General features: G+C 47.3%; 1 protein-coding gene across 2 annotated transcripts in view; it reads right to left on the bottom strand.

Annotated features, from left to right (window-relative positions):
- Positions 1–17,255, bottom strand: part of LOC134354352 (uncharacterized) — a 39,454-nt gene extending 22,199 nt beyond the window's left edge. Inside the window, exons 1-2 of one of the 2 annotated variants that reach the window (XM_063063293.1) lie at positions 16,530–17,255; positions 261–378 (exon numbers count right to left, since the gene is read on the bottom strand). In XM_063063293.1, coding sequence (XP_062919363.1) covers positions 261–329 — 69 coding nt within the window. In that variant the 5' untranslated portion in view covers positions 330–378; positions 16,530–17,255. Of the gene's footprint in view, positions 1–260; positions 379–16,227; positions 16,464–16,529 lie in introns of those variants that run through there. The other variant, XM_063063292.1, reaches the window with a different exon arrangement.
- Positions 17,256–17,695: the final 440 nt, after the last annotated feature.

Raw genomic sequence — 17,695 nt, 5'->3', positions numbered from 1 at the left:
TGGGTGGTGGGCATGCCAACCTTTGATTATTTTTAACATTGACCAGCATTAAGAGGTAATTTAGTGGCCAATTAACCCATCAATCCACGCGTCATTGGGATGTGGAGATGTGGAGGGAAACTGGGGCACCGAGAGGACACCCTCGTGGTCACAGGGAGAACGTGCAAACTCTACTGAGTGGAGTCAGGACTGAACCCGGGTCTCTGGCCGTCTGAAAGCAAAGGGATTAAGAGAGGATTAAAAAAAATAATTATACTCACAAACAGCTTCTTCACTGCCACTGGCTGTTCCCCTGGTGAGCTCTTCGGACGTACATGATAAAATTTCATCTCAACATGCCCGCGGGATTGCACTCCACAACTAAAGACTGTTCATCTCCTTAAAGCAAAGAGGAAGAGTTGATCACTCACTTAGGAAGCAACCACAGCTGTCCAAAGGGTCTCTCAGCCCCCAAGGATAAGATTGAGGAGATAACCTGACAGCGAGGCCTGTCCCTACTACTCTATGTGTTGGGGCTTCACGAGTTACAGCCCAGCAGTCACACAGAGACAATAAAATTAGCTTTAGTTGTCACAGGTAAGTTAAAACAGTACAATGTTTTGTGCATGTCAGCAACCAGAATCTAAGGATGTGTTAGGGATAACCCGCAAGTACAGTATCGGCAAGCTTCCAGCATCAACAGAGAATACCCACAACCTAATAACGTTTATGTATTTCTGAAACATGGGTGGAAACCCATGCAGTCACAGGGAGAACGCACAAATTCCTGAAGCAGCAGTGGGAATCGAACCCGTGTTGGTGGCACTGTAATACCATGCCACCCCCTCTGCAAAGTGCAAAGGGTGGGGGGGGTGGGGGAAATAGCAAAAAAAAAAGTATAACCAAGAAAAGAAAAAGAAAGACGGGGATAAAGGGAGACAGGGTGGGAAAGAAAGATAAATAAGGGAGAAACTGGAAAAAAAAAAGGGGAACCCAAAAAAAATAAAAGAAAAAGAATCCACACTAATGTTACAGACACAAAGTGCTGGAGGAGCTCAGCAAGCAGGGAGGCAGTTATGCAGGGGACGTTTTAGGCTGGGGTCCTTCATAACGAGTCCTAATGAAAGGTCTCAACCCAAAGCTCTGACTGTTTATTCCCCTGCAAAAATGCTGCCTGACCTGCTGAGCTCCTCCAGCATTTTGTGTGCGTTGCTCAACATTTCCAGCATCTGCAGAATCTCTTGTGTTTATGCCAAGTATACTTCAGGAAGTGAAATGAAAAGGGACAGTTAAAGGCAGCCTTTGTACTTAATTCCAGGGAAAAGCAGGTGACCAAAACTCTTAAAATGAATGACAGAAATCTGACACCAAATTGGAAAACAACTTTAAATAAACTTTAAAAGTTTGATAAGCTTAACAATAATCACAAAGAGGAGTAAAACTGTTTTGGATTGAACATGTTCTGTTGGATCCAAGCTGCCTTCATTTGCTGCAAATTTCTTCCACACAATTGTTGTGTCCTTATTTAACATGACACCCACACAGTTCCTGCAGAAGGAACTGAGATTTCTCCAATCCAGTACATGGGTCTTTCAGGGAATAACAACTGCTAACCTGACCCGAATCTGCAAAGTCTGCTTACACGTAGGGTATAGATTAGGTACAAGGTGATGTATGTAATTCTGAGCCTTCGGTTCCAGTCCAGAATGACTGGACTCTGCATGTAGAGAAATGAGATAGGAATGCAATGGAAAAATGATGAGAGTTCATACAAGTGCGCGCGTGTGTGTGTGTGTGTGTGTGTGTGTGTGTGTGCGCGCGCGCACGCGCGCGCATTTGTCTGTGTGCTCGTCTGTGTCTTTGTCTAACTGAGTGTCTGTGATGTGCGTCTGTGTGTTGACATTCATATGTGCATGCGTCTGTCTGTGTGATACATGTGGGTGGGTGCGTCTGTCTGTGTGTCTCTATGTCTGTACATGCAGTTGTGTGTCTATCTGAGTGCATGTCTGACTCACTGTGTCTGTGTGCCCATGTGCGTATCTGGTCTGTATGTACAGGCTTGACAAGTAAAGTGGGAATCTGCATGTGCACACGGACAGGATAGAGTGTGGAAAAGAGAAAGGGAGGCACAGAGAGCTGATCTGTGTGTTAATGAGAAAGAGACAGAGGCCAATGTACAAAGACAGACAGACTGCGATGGGCAAGCGACAAAGACAGAAATGAACTGTACGGATGTAAAGAGAGATAAGGACAAAAGAGCTGAGGGACTGTGGAGTTAGCCTGGGTCTAGAATGGCCAGGCTAGGGTCAGCCACAGTTTATGCAAACAACGCCAATATCTGTAGACAGATCAGTCCACTGTTCCTCAGCCTGTACCTATGAAATCTAAGCCAGAGTAGCAGACTGTAGCTTCCAATGCTCCATATGAACTGTCAGCTTAATTCCTGAAGGATCCAGCAGTTTTTGGTCTGAGAAGGGAAATTGATGATTGGGATGTTGGAGTGGGAAGAGGAAGCCTTCAGACTGCTGAGGGCAGAGACATGCCTGGTGGTGACACCCTAAGGTTCTCTCCAGACATTGTCTGATTTGCTGAGTCTTTGCACCGACCTAAACCCCACAGTTTTAACATTTTCTTGCAACTTCACTCGTTAACTTATTAACTAAATGGCTTACTCATTACCCTTTTAATTCGATCGCTCACTGAATAACCGATTAATAGGGTGGCTAAATAAACTAAGGACCTCATCAGAGATTTCCCCTTTGCGTCATTCAGCTCCCACCCACTTTGCAAATTAAAACTTTTTTCTCACTCTCCCAGTTCCCAAAGGGCCCTCAGCATGAAGCATTAAGATGTGCTTCTCTCCCCACAGATGCTGCCTGACCTGTTTCCAGTGTCCCTACTTATTATTGCCTCAGGTGAAGGCGAAAGACTTTGGAGAAGTTCTGTTCCGTGTCTGGCCCATACTCATCCTCAGCAAACATCAACGAAATATCATTGTCAGCAGCACGCTGAAGTTGAAGGCCAGCCCCCTGTTCACTGTGGGCAGATGGGACAGGATACATTCCAAAGAATACAATCTGGGGCAAACCTGCATCTCTGGAAAAACTTTACAAAACTGACCGCTCTTTTCAATCAAATCATTGTGCAAATGACAAACCAAAAGAGGAGGTTCACTCTCAATCCCCAAATACAGCTTGTAAAAAAATGGTAAACTTTAATGTAATTTATGCAATTGTAGGAAGATACAGCACAGAAACAGGCTCTTTGCCCACTGACAATACTAGTAGCCATTTACAATGATCTCATTTAACCATCCACCGTGCCCTCCCCGACTGTACTCCTCACCTACACCCTATCTTTCTCTGTCTTTCTATTTGGCTGTCTACTTGCCTTTACCTCTCTACTTATCTACAGCACTGTGCAAAAGTCTTAGAGGCACACATAGTGCTAACCTAAAGATTTTTGTACAGTACTGTATTTGTCAACATGGAAACAGAGAATGAGTTTGTAAATCTGGCGAGAGCAAAGGAGATTGGGAACAGCAAGGTGTGGACCACTGTGGGAAGAGTATGGAACGGGTGCAAAGGGTGGTGTGGATGCAGATACACCCAGCTCTGAGTCACCAGGCAAGGAAATTTGATTCCAAACAATTGGTTTATTGCCAATAAACTCTTCTTAGGCTTCCAGCCGGGTACAGGTATTAATTATGACCGACAAACTCTACCGTCTTCCTGAGGGATGATGCCTGGGTAAGTCTAGTCTGGGGTATTTGGTAATTGATAATTGATTCAGTGATCATTACAGAATGTCCCTCTGATGCTTCTCACTCCCTCCCTTCTCCTTTCCCTTTTTTCCAACCATGATTCCCCTCTCCCTGCCCCCTTTCCACTCTCAGTCTACAGTAGAGACTCATATCAGAATCAGGTTTATCATCACTCATTTACGTCATGATTTTTCTTTTTTTGACAGCAGTACAGGGCAATACATAAACTTACTACAGTACAGTGCAAAAGCCTTAGGCACTCTAGCTATACATATATCTAAAACTTTTACACACAACTGTATCTTATTCTGTCCTTGTGTGCGTTTCTTTGTCTCGTTCTCAGTGACACACATACTGCCTCTGCGCATCTTTCTCTCTGTCTACGGGACATAGGAGGAAACCAAGGCACCTGGAGGACACCCACATGGCTATGGGCTACAGGAAGAAGACAGCGTCCGAGATCAGGATTGAACAGAAGGGACCTGCTGCACCACAGTGTCACCATTCTGTTGCCTTCCTAAGCAAAAGGTTTGTTCTCCACATCAGTGTGCACTTCAGTGATCCCCCTAAGTGTCCCCTTTCCACCTCCATGTCAACGTGAACACTACCTCACTACTCCTTTGCTTCCTATTTTTTTGCACTACTATTTAAATCTACTTACAGTAGTTTAGTTTTCCCTTTTACTCTCTGCTGTCATGTACTGCCGCCACAAAGTCAACAAATTTCACCTCATACGCCATTGATTATTCTGATGGGTCTTCCTTGCAGCCAATTCTGACCGTCCCTTAACTGGTGTCAGAGCACTGGTCAACAGAATCTTTCATTCTCCCTGGTAATCTATTAAAGCAAGATGGAAGCAGGTTCCACAGGTCTAATTTTCTTGGTTACAGGTTCATTCAGTGAGTGCCTTGCTGAAACCAAGCAGTGATTAACCAGTCATAGTCTCCCTTGGAGATATTCACAAATTAAGCAGGGAAAAAATTCCTGTCCCCTTAATTTCCTGCCGTGGCTCCAAGACAACATCCCATGAACCATCAGTTTTCACTCAGGAAATTGCAGTAATATTATTTTATGACTGTATGTGCTGTCGTAACCATATATGTTATGTGTAACTGTACTTTGCGCCTGGGCCCCAGGGGAACGCTGTTTCATTTAGCTGTATACGTGTATGGGGTGCTCAGGGAGGGGCAGCGCCTCTGGTGAGGGGGGGCTTGGCCATTCCGAGGATTCTCGCCCTCCTTTGGCCCCTCACCGGACACTCAGCCCTCACCTGTGGCTCCATGTAGCTGTTTGCGCATGAGAGCGGCCACACCGCTTCGACAGGTGGGCTAAGCCAGGTGAGGGCAGCCGGCGGCCCGATACCCCGGTGAGACAGGAACGTGCCTGTCCAAGCACGGGAAGTCAGCTCCCAGCGGACTGGGCGGATGAGATCGACAGTGAGATCCAATGGTCAGGAAGGTGGTTCTGCAATGCTCTGTGGAGAGCGAAGGGCACAGAAGACGTCGGGTCATCCACTGCAACCAAGGAGGATTCTAGTTTGTGACTCATGTTCGTACCACTGGACCTGGACTTCTAAGGTTGAGAGAGTGGAACGGCCACTTTGAAAACACTCCCACATAGGATTCCTGTCATTGTCGGACATGATGGACAATCCCCATACCTATGCGAATGACAATTAAACTTGAACTTGAAATAATTGCTCACTAATGAGGATTTGCCCAGGGTTGCTCAGAACCATCTTTGGGTGTTGCAATGAACAATCTGCTGAAGGAACTCAGCAGGTCAAGCAGATAGAGCCTGATGCAGGATTTCGTTCTGAAACGCCGTTGTTTTCTCTTCCCTGACAGACGCTGCTTGATTCTCCGAGTTCCTCCCGCAGATTGCAGTATCTGCAATCCCTGGTGTCTCCTTGTGAACTCTACAATATTTGGTTTCAAAAAAAAAATGATCATATTAGATTCATACACTGTGCAGTGGCAATTGATATCAAAGATGCAAGGACTTCAACCAGACTAAATGGCACAACAACTCAACCTCGGGCTCAGCTGACTTTATGAGATGGGCAGATGTTGCAGCTGGGTAGAGCCACAGCATTCCACCTCCCCCGCCCCCCCACCGCTCCAGCGACACAAATTCAATCCCAACCTCTGGCATTACCTGTGTGGTGTTGACACGTTTTCTCTGTCACTGGATATATTCCCCTGGGTGATTGAAGATTAATGATTAGCTTTAGTTGTCATATGTACATCGAAATATACAGTGAAACACATCGTTCCTTGTAACAACGACCAACGCAGTCCGAGGATTGTGCTCGGGGCAGCCCGCAAGTGTCACCACACTTCCAGCACCAAAATGGAACGCCCGCACCTAGCTAACTGCGACTCTACGTCTTTGGAATGTGGGAGGAAACCGGGGCACCTGGAGGAAACCCACCCGGTCACGGGGAGAACGTACGAGGTCCTCGCAGGTACTGGCAGGGATTGATCTCTGATCGCTGGCGCCGTAACTGATACGCTGCTGTGACATCCACATCCCCATGATGTGCATGTCGCTGGGTTAATTGGCTGCTGTAAACGTCCCCATTGTTGAAGGTAGGATCTGGGTGTGTTGGGGGTGGGGGGGGGGGATGAGTTATTGGGATCGTGGGGGGAATGAAAGAGGATGGGTGTAGGACTCTGGACTGGGGGTCTGTTTCTGTGCTCTATGACCTTCTATCTTTAGGACATGATCCAGGTCCTCGATGTCCCCCTTGAGCAAAACTTACTTTTCTCCATGCCCTTCCATCGGCAAGTCCATTCACCTACTGCCTTCCATTGCTGCGAGTCCCTGTGCTCTCCCGCACACATTAGGGCCTAGCCGTCATTTCGCCGACAAGGAACGAGCAAGAATAACAGAGGCCCAGCCACATATTACAAGAGGAGAGCCCAGAGGCAGAGGCCATCAGCAATTTGATTCTATCCTCGCAAGTGAGAAGATTATTGGTAACCTGAGGCTTACATAACATAAAACACCTCAGACCCTTTGGCCCATAATGTTGTACCAAACTTATAATATATTCTTAGATCAATCTAACACTTCCCTTCGAGATAGTCCTCCACGTTTCTATCATCCACGTCTATTGAAGAGTCTCTTCAATGTCCCCAATGTATCTGCGTCTACCACCAAGGCATTCCATGTACCCACCATACTCCGTGTAAAAAAAACACCCTCTAGACTTTCCCCCAATCACCTTAAAAATTACCTCAAATGACCTATGTTCACACAGTTGGTTTTAGCTCAGCCACAGTGTGGACAGAAACATTCCCAACATTCATGGCCATTTCGCAGTTCAGGATTGTCACCACACACTGAAAGACACTTCCTGATTTAACTCTTTAAAGGAAAAACCAGTCGGAAGCTGTTCCCAGGTCACTAAATGTTGTATCAGTGTGAGGCTCCACAATTCGATCCAGCTATGGAGTTGCACATTTACGGGACGGCATGGTAGCGTGTGGTGCCAGTGAAATCACTTTGCAGTGCCAGTGATCACAGATCAGGCTTCGATTCCCGACACTCTCTCCAAGGCGTTTACACGTTCTCCCCATGACCAGATGGGTTTCTTCTCACCTTCCAAAGACTGTAGAGATTAGGGTCAGTGAGCTGTGGGCATGCCATGTTGACTCCAGAAATGCGGTGACACTTGCGGGCTGACCTCAGCACAAGCCTCAGCAACTTGATTTGACACAAGCAGTGTTGCTTCAAAGCACATGTGACAGACAAAGCTAATCTCTTCAAGTCAAGGAAAGTAATTTCATGGACGGCGTACAATTCACTGGCACAGGTGATGGGTGAGGCCAGGTGAGAGGGAAGGGGAGTGGGTGGGAGAGGGGAGTGAAGTGAGAAGCTGAGAGGTGATGGGTGGAAAAGGTAAAGGACTGAAGAACAGGGAATCTGATAGAACACCCTACACAGGTGATATTCAAAACTTAAAATGAAGCTTTAATACTTAGCATTATTCTTGGAAGAATAGTTTTAATATCAATTTGGCTTGCAAAAGTACTTTGGTCTACTTCAGAAAGCCCTGTTTCTCCAGTGCCTCTCATAACCAAATGACATCCCAAAGGTTTTCAAACTTCTGCCTGTCTTTGAATAGAGACACACACACACACACACATACACACACACACACACACACACACACACACACACACACAAGTTACCTCCATCATCCCTTTTACAGAGACCCTCAAACCTGCTGTGTGGTCTTCTGAATATCCTTTTGTAATAGGATTACACAGCGAGAACCAGGCCCTTCGGCACAGATGCTGGCCATCAACCACTATTTACACTAATCCTATATCCCCATTCTCTCCAATCTCAAACTCCCCAGAATCTTCCATTCATCTACACACCAGGAGCATTTATAGTGCATCATTAACTCATTAACCATGCATCTTTGGGTTGTGGGAGAGAACTGGAGCACCCAGGGAAAAGCCACACAGTGACGGGGAGAACTTGCGAACTCCACTCAGACAGCACTGCAGGTCGGGATTGAACCTGCGTCTCTGGAACCGTGAGGCAGTGGTTGCACCAGCTAGGCCAGACATGTACCCAGGACCTCCTGTTCGCAATGCCCAGGAATCCTGGAAGAAAGATGGAGAAGGAAACACCTTTGCAAAAGAAACACCTTGACAAATAAAGTTAATCTTCAAGTTTTTTTTTTGCAAGTGTTCTGGGATCACTTACAACTTCTGGAGAGGGCTGAAGGAGACGTTTTATTCAGCATCTTCATCAAGCACCTCCGCACCATCTACCAAAAGTGGAAACTTACCAGCAGACAAACATCTTAATTCCCATTCTCATTCCAACATGGCAGTCCCTGGTCTCCTCTTGTGCCAAGACGAGGATACCCTCAGGTTGGAGGAGTAACTCCTTATATTCTGTCTGGGTAGCCTCCAACCTGATGGCACAAACATCGATTTCTCCTTTTGGTAAAAATGCTACCCGTCCCCCTTCTCACTTCTTTTATTCCCCATTCTGGCCTTTTACCTCTCCTCACCTGCCTATCACTTCCTCCTGGGTCTGCTCTTCCTTCCCTTTCTCCCTATGGTCTACTCTCCTCTCCTATCAGATTCCTTCTTCTCCAGCCTTTTACTTTTCCCACCCACCTGGCTTCACCAATCACCTTCCAGCTACATCCTTCCCCTCCACCCCCCCCCCAACTTTTTATTCTGGCATCTTCCCCCTCCCTTTTCAGTCATGAAGAAGGGTCTTGGCCCAAAACGTCGACTGTTTATTCATTTCCATAGAGGCTGCCTGACCTGCTGAGTTCCTCCAGCATTTCGTGTGTGTTCCGTTATCTTGGAATGTTTGAATGGCACGCCACAAAATCCTGGCGCTCAACCAGAGTGGCACAAAAGTAACGATCAGCTAACGTGCTTTAAGTACTTAAGGGATAGATGGATCCCTTTAAAGCAGTGATGGGGAGGAATTTCTTTAACCACAGGGTGGTGAATCTGTAGAATTCATTACCACAGTCAGCTGTGGAGGCCAAGTCTTCGGGTATGTTTAAAGCAGAGGTGGACAGGTTCTTGGTTAGTAAGAACATCAAGCGTTACAGGGAGAAGACAGGAGAATAGGATTGATAAATCAGCTGTGATGGAATGGCAGAAAAGATTCGATGGGCAGAACGGCCTAATTCAGCTCTTATGTCCTATGGTTTTATTTTTTTTAAATTTATCGACATTCAGCACGGAATAGGCCCATCTGGTCCTTCGAGCCACGCCACCCAGCAATCCCCCAATTTAATTCTAGCGCAATCACAGGACAATTTACAATGAGCAATTAACCCAGCAACCAGTAAGTCTTTGGACTGGGGGAGGAAACCAGAGCACCCGGAGGAAATCCCACGATCATGGGGAGAACGTGCAAACTCATTACGGGCAGTGGTGGGTCTTGAACCTGGGTCCCTGGTACAGCAAAGCGTTGTGCTAACCACTACACAACAGTGCCACCCCAAATACTGCCCCTGTGCAAGCAAGCAGGCAGGAAAGAATTCCCACTGCTATTTGATGCAATATCATGCAAGTTCTACGACCTTTTAAGAGGGTAAACGGGGCCTAAGTTCAAAGTTTTATGTGGAAGCATGCACCTTCAACATCGTGGCTCTCTTATAGGGCTGCACAAGAAGGGATTCAAACTACGGATGTGAGGGTGGGCTTGTCTCCACATGCATCAACAAATTTGAATTGAAAAAAAAACTATGCCTTTAATACAATTGTAAAAATTAACATTCATGTCCTGATGAAGGGTCTCAGCCTGAAACATCGACTGTCCATTCTCCGCCCCGCCCCACTCACAGATGCTGAGTTCCTCCAGCATTCTGTGCTGCTTTTGTATGCATTTTCTTTCCCGCATAAACTCCTTGAGAGAAAATATTATTCTGTACTTCAAACTTTTGGGTGGCGATTTGTGAATTCGGTGAGGGCAAATTTCTATTATCTAAGCCTGGGAGGTTGGGGGGGTGGGGGGAAGGAGAGGGTTTGAAACCTGTTCCAGGCAGCACAGCAGCACACTGGGAGAGTCGCGGCCTCTCAGCCCCAGAGCACCCGACTTCTGCCACCATCTCTGTGGATTTTGCACATTCTCCCTATTGCCCTCCCACCTCCCACAAGGTATTCCAGTTCTCCAATGACAAGGGGATAGTGGATTAATTGTCTGCTATAGATTGCCCCCCCCCGAGTGTGGGTGAGGGGTGAGGGGTTAGAAGTTGAAGTGGTGGGGGGGGGGAGTGAAACTTGATTAGTGCGTGCTTGGTATAAATGGGTAAGTGTGGAGTTGATGGGCTGAATGGCCTGTTTTGTGCTTCCAAGTATCTATGACACAGTGACTGAAAACAAACAAATGATCAAGCGTACAAAGGCACACTCTTTCTGCCAAGTGCTTCCTCGTTAACGTGACAACACGTTAACTGTTGCTGTGCTGCACTATTCTGAGCTTTGAGTTGTCATTCACCAGCCACTATGCCTCTGCCTTCCTCTGTCCTGTGGCACTGGCAGTCCAGAGCTCACCTTTCCTTTACCTGCTCGCAATACCCTCTGGGTGTCCCTTCCTCCCCACGCTGGAGCGCCACATACCACCAGCGCCACAGTCAGTCTCTGTGAGACTCGCACAAAATGCAGGTCAGGCAGCAGGTATGGAGGGGAATAAACAGTCGACGTTTCGGGCCGAGACCCTTCGTCAGGACTGGAGAGGGAGGAAGCAGGAGCCAGAATGAGACAGTGGGGGGGATTAGAGGGGACGAGCTGGCAGATGATGGCGGAGACCAGGTGAGGGGGGAAGGTGGGAAGGGGGGGGGGTTGTGAATCAGGGAGGTGATAGGTGGAAGAAGTGATGGGCTGAAGGATCAAGAATCTATAGGAGAGAAGAGTGCACCATGGGAGAAAGGGAAGGAGGAGGGGCACCAGAGGAAGGTGAGGAGGAGGGAAGGGTGAAGGGAGTAAACACAATGGGGAATGGAAAAAGAGAGAAGGGGAAGAGGAAGACATTGCTGGTAGTTGGAGAAATCAATGTTCATGCCATCACATCGGAATACGAGGTGTTGCTCCTCCAACCTGAGTGTGGGCTCACCATGGCAGTGGAGGAAGCCATGGACCAACTTGACAGAATGGGAACGAGAAGCTGAAATGAAATGGGCGGCCGCTGGGAAATCCTGCCCTCTGCGGTGGATGGAGCAAAGGTGCTCTATGAAGAGGATCCCCAGTCTACAATGGGTCACTGTGCGACCCTGAGCTTTGACAAGTGGGTCATCCGTAACTCCCAGTGCAATCACAGTCACCAACTCAGCTCTAACACCACCCAAAGACAGAGCTCACCAACTCTGATTTGCTGGATGCTTAATGGTTAGTTCTGGGGTCTCACCAGAACATCCTCATGTCCTCTGAGGGGAGGAAAGAAGGCAGCTGGCCGCTGGAGCCTCTGCCTACCACCATCACTCCTACCCCAACTCCCTATAAACTATTCTCCCTCACACGCCCACCAGATTCCCTGCCTCCCAACTACACCAATGGCCAATTCTTCAATGTTTCAACGTACATGTGACAAATAAAGCTAATCTTTAATTATCTACCAACCCGTATGCCCCAGAATGTGCGGAGGTAGAACCCATACAGTGTCGGCAAGAACGTACGTGCTCCACACAGACAGTGCCGGGGCGAGGATTGAACCCACCTCACTGGAACTTCGAGGCAGCAGCTCGATCCCGTCCACCATTAGGCTCAGCCACAAAAAGCAAGTCAGTCTACAGCTCTAGGGGAACAGGGCTGCCTTCTGTTATTTCTTGGCAAACCGCATGGTCTTTTGAGAGGGGATTAACAGAGAGATGTCAGAACAGAAACCGCTGTCCCACACAGATATATAGCGAAATGTGCAGATGCAGGCGTGGGGCTTTGCAAAAGACATAGAGTCACTTATATAGTGCCTTTGACAGCCCAAGGACTTGGACAGTATGGCAATGCAGGATGGAGAGCCATGGCCTCACAGATCTAGTGACCCTCATTCAATCCTAACCTCTGGTGCTGTCTGTGTGGGTTTCCCACACATGCCACACCCCAAGGACTTTCAGATTGATGGGCTAATCTGCTACTGTAAATTTCCCCCTAGAGAACAGGATGATTGTAGAAGTTTAGTTTTTTTTGAAAGTTTTTACTTAGAGGTACAGCATGGTAACAAGTCCTTCCTGTAGAATGAGTCCACCATGCCCAATTGCACCCATGTGACCAATTAACCCGTATCCCTTTAAAATATGGGAGGAAACCAGAGCACCCAGAGGAAGGACAGGTGGTCACGGGGAGAACGTACAAACTTCTTACAGATTGTGGCAGGGATGGAAGCCAGGTCACTGCCTCTGCAGTGGGGAGACGCTAACCACCACCCCACCATTTTCGCCCATCGACAGGAATGTGGGGAGAAACAGGGTTGTGCCGTGACTGAGTGTAAACTCGAGGGTCCAGGAGAAAAAAAAATGCAGGGTCTTCTCTGAAGCATTTTTGGACAAAGAATGATGAAGAGTCACTTTGGGACAGACACCAGGGGAGGCATGGGTGGGTCAATGGAATAGTGTTGGCAAGGAAGGGCTGCTCTAACAACTTAAAGGAAAACAGAAAGGCTTTTGGAGGGGATTCCTGATATTGGGACGTGGTAACACAAAATATTTTGGTGCAAGGAAGATGGATTTGTAAAAGACCAGAATTGATGGAAAGCCCAGTGTGGGAGGGTTGTGCCTACAATGTCTACTCAGGCAGGTGGCCAAGGAGAACTTAGTACACAGTATCACAAAGGTAACCTTGGGAAAGATCACTGATGTGCAGTGCCACAAGATAAGAAATGAAGGCGGAAAAGTCCCAGTCTGGAGCATTGACGCCATTTCCCAGTGCCAGGGAGACCATAAAAGACTAAATGTTTTACACGCGTGCTCCCTCCCCCCCACCACCCAACTCCCTTAGCCTGAGCACTCCTGCTGAATCAGAGGCCAGTTCATCACACAAGAATTGAACTGGCCTCTGACATTTCCAGATATCATTGTGGACTCTCGTCTTCATAGAAATGGCCAACAACTCTCCCCTCCCGCCGCTGTCCCAAGCCCTTCCACCTCAGAAGTCTTCATCCAAACTTCTAGACTCAACCATCCCAGAGCAGCAGAGACGGAGTGGAGACCTCACAGCAGCACAGACCCAGGATTGATCCATTCTGTGTGCAGCCTGTCTGAGATACTTGAGCTCCAGTTCCCGCCCACATGCCACTGACGAGCTGGTCGATGGGTTGACCGACCACTGTAGAATGCCCTTCAGTGTGCAGGTGAAGGGTGGAACCTGGGTGGGGGGGGGTGGGAGTCGTTGGGAATGTGGGGCGCCACAGTAGAGTGGCCGTTAGCGCGACTTTATTGCAGCTCAGAGAGTTGGAGTTTAGATTTCAGTCCCGGCGTCCACTATAAGGAGTTTGCACGTCCTCCCCGTGCAATGCGTGGGCTTTCTCCTAATGCTCCAATTTCCTCCAAAGGCGTACCAGTTAATTAGTCATTGTAAATTGCCCCATCATTAGGCTAGAGTTAAATCAGGGGTGCTGGCAGCGCAGATCGGAGGGCCAGTAAGGTCCTATTCCACTTTATTTCTGAACAAACAAACAAACACATAAATAAATGCAGGATTGTTATAGAACAGGTAGATGATGAAATAGACTCAGTGAGCCAAAGAACCTGTGTCTGTGCTGTATCTCACCACAATTAAACAAAAAGGAGGTTGATAGCTTTTGACCAGTCAGGGTGTCAAAGGTTACAGGGAGAAGGATGGAGAATGGGATTGAGAGGGATAATAATTCAGCTATGATCTAATAGCAGAGCAGACTCAATGGGCTGAATGGCCGAAGTCTTATGTTTTTGTGGTCTTAAGCGTATGAGAAGCATAGGTAGAGTAGACAACCAGTCTTCTTCCTAGGAGAGAAACATCTAATACTAGAGAAGATGTATTTAAGGTTAGGCTGGGAGGGAGGATTTTAAAGGCAATGTGCAGGGCAAGGGAAATAAACAGTCAATGTTTCAGGCTGAGACCCACCGGGCATTTTGTGTGTTACTCTGAGGGGCTAAACACACAGAGAGTGGCAGGTGCCCAGGATGGATTACCAGGGGCAGCAGCACAAGCAGGCAGCTGGGTGGAGTTTAAGAGAATTTTAGGTAGACTCAGGAATCTGAAGGGAAGGGAAGGATGTGGATGATACACAGGAGGAGGGCATTTCAAAGTCAAAGTAAAATTATCAAACCTTATGAAAGATCTTAGGTATATATAAAAAACACAAATTTCATGACATATCTGTGAGTGATAATAAACCTGTTTCTGATATGGGTCTCCATTGTGGACTGAGAGTGGGAAGGGGGCAGCGAGAGGGGAATCACGGTTGGGAAAAGGGGAAGGGAGAGGGGAGGGAACGGGAAGCACCAGAGAGATATTCTGTACTGATCAATAAACCAATTGTTTGGAATCAAATTACCTTGCCTGTGTCTCAGGGCTGGGTGTGTCTGCCACCCGTGCCACCACCCCCAACCCCTGGCACTCCTTCTCTGCCACATAGATGTATATATGCCCAAGATTTCTGTACAGTACTGTATACAATACCCAGCACTACCTTGAGACACATTTTCTTGCAGGCATTTACAGGACAATATAGAAATATGATAGAATTTATGAAAAACTTTACATAAACAAAGGTTGGAAAACAAGCAATGCGCAAAGGAAGATAAATTGGGCAAATAAAAATTAAAGAATACTGAGAAGATGAATTGTAGAGTATTTGAAAATGAGTCTGCAGGTGGTGGAACTAGTTCAGAGTTGAGGTCAGTAAAGTTATCCACTCTGGTTCAGGAGCCTAATGGTTGAAGGGTAATAACCGTTCCTGAACCTGGTGGTGTGGGACCGAAGGCTCCTGTACCTCCAGCCCAACGATAAGAGAGCATGACCTGCACGGTGAGAGTTCTTGCTGTCAATTTAGTATAAACCGGCATAAAGATTGGCACAACATGAGGGGTTGAATGGTCTGCCCCATGTTCTAGTAACAGCTCTTCCATTACTGCAGAACTACAGTCCAAAGTAATTCACAGGACAATGAAGTGTTGTATGAAACCCTTTCACCTTCAGGCAGAAGGACAGAAATACAAAGTGAATAAAAGTAGAAAGACAACAAAGTTTAAGTGTGTAATGAGCACGATTGTTTGATAAATCAGTTATAAAATTCTGTGCCAAAATATGAACCTCACTGATACGAAGTATGTTGTGTCACAGGCTGGTTTAGGAACATTTCCATGCGGCGTACTGTCACTCTACGCCAAGCTCCTGACCTCCCCCCGCCCCAGAGTTACTGCCCTTGCAACCCAGGAGGGTGGTGGATTTTTTCAAAATATATTTGTACACTTTAAAATGGATCTCCATTCCTCCTCGCCAACAGATTACGGGATCATTCCACGCGCAACACGAGAGATCCTGCAGACGCTGGAGATCCCAGAGCAACGCACACAAAATGCTGGAAGAACTCGGCAGGTCAGGCAGCATCTATGGAGAGTCGATGTTTCCCGGCTCATCAAAGGTCTCAGCCACAAATGCCGACTGTTCATTCATCTCCATGGGTGCTGCCCGACCTACTGATCTTCCCCAGCACTTTGCATTCTAACGTTCCTGCTTTGGAAGCATGCTGACTTCCTATAACTACAGCAAACATTACATTTCACCCTGCTTGCTTCGAAAGGAATACTGTACAGGTCCTCCTCATCAGTCCAAATTATTAACACACGATCCACACGACGATACCCCTGATCTCACAAAAGGCGATCCATAGTCAGTTTAGATTTGATCTGGAAATTGATCAGAGGACCCTTAACAGCGAGGAACACGATTTCACTTAAAAGGAAACTGCCTTTTAAGAAACTAAATTTCCAATAAAACTTTCACGCGAGTTTCTCTTACCTGAGTAAAGTTTTATTAGTCACAGAAGAAACGCTCTCGAGCCACGGTCAAGTGATTAAAAAGTAACATCTCCACAGCCCCTGAGCAGAGCCTTCCTTTTATTGAACGGGAAGCGGCGGCGGGGGGTGGGAGGAGCCGTGCTGGGGGTGGAGATGGGGGGTCGCCGTTTGTCGATACTCGGCGGGGACAACCGAGGGCGATTTCCTTCTGTGTATGTCGCCCGCGGAATTGGCGAGTGCGGGGGATTTGCTTGCGGAAAGGGCGTGCCCAAATAGACCGGGAACTGGAGGTGGAAGAAATACCTGGAGCTGTCCTGATGAGGGGGTTCGGCCCGAAACGCCGACTGTCAATTCTCCGCCTGACGTACTGAGCCCATTCCGTTCATTCGGCGTTTTGTGGCTGTGAACGTGGAGCAGCCGCTTTCGGAGAGAGGAATAAGAGGAGTGGTAACCTGAACCGGTAAAACTGAGCAGGAAAATCTTCCGTCTAGATGGAAGACTTCCTTGCACCGAGTCTGGGCATCATTGGGAAAGAGCGTACAGCTACTGCCTCGAGGACCCTGTTGACCTCTGTGCAAAACTTCCACGTGATACTGTGGGTTTCCCCTGATTTTCGCCCACATCACAAAAACATGGAATTACAGGGAAGTAACACACACAAATAATGCTGGAGAAAGTCTGCAGGTCAGGCAGCTTCTGTAGAGAGGAACAAATGGTGGACATTTCAAGCCAAGACTTTTCGGGAATGGTTTGTCCTGATGAAGGGACTCGGCCTAAACTAAATCCCCAACCTACGTACTCACTTTTAAGGACTCGGCACCTGGTAATCAATATTGTTTATTGATTATTATTTGTGTTTGCACATGGCCAAGTGGTTAAGGTGTCGGTCTAGTGATCTGAAGGTGGCGAGTTCAAGCCTCAGCTGAGGCAGTGTGTTGTGTCCTTGAGCAAGGCACTTAACCACACATCGCTCTGCGTCGACACCAGTGCCAAGCTGTATCGTCCCTAGTGCCCTTCCCTTGGACAACATCGCTGGTGTGGAGAGGGGAGACTTGCAGCACAGGCAACTGCCAGTCTTCCATACAACCTTGCCCAGGCCTGTGCCCTGGAAACCTTCCAAGGCGCAAATCCATGGTCTCACGAGACTAACGGATGCCTAATTAATTATTACTTATTTATGTATTATTATTTGTTTTTTTTTGTATTTGTACAGTTCGTCTTTTGCACATTTGTGGTCTGCCCATCCTTGTGTGTGAGTTTTTCATTGATTCTATTGTGTTTCCTTGCATCTACAGTGAATGTCCTCAGGAGAATGAACCTCAGGGTAGTATGTGGTGGCATATACATATTTGGATAATAAATTAACTTTGAACTTGAACTTTGAAACATTGACTGTTTATTTCCCTTCATCCAGCATTTTGCGTGTGTTACTCTGAAATTCCAGCATCTGCAGAATCTCTTGTGTTTAT

The sequence above is a fragment of the Mobula hypostoma genome, chromosome 11 (genome assembly GCF_963921235.1).
Source record: "Mobula hypostoma chromosome 11, sMobHyp1.1, whole genome shotgun sequence".
NCBI lineage: Eukaryota > Metazoa > Chordata > Chondrichthyes > Myliobatiformes > Myliobatidae > Mobula > Mobula hypostoma.
Note: the sequence above shows the minus strand (reverse complement) of the source record. Positions and strands in the feature narration are given on the sequence as shown.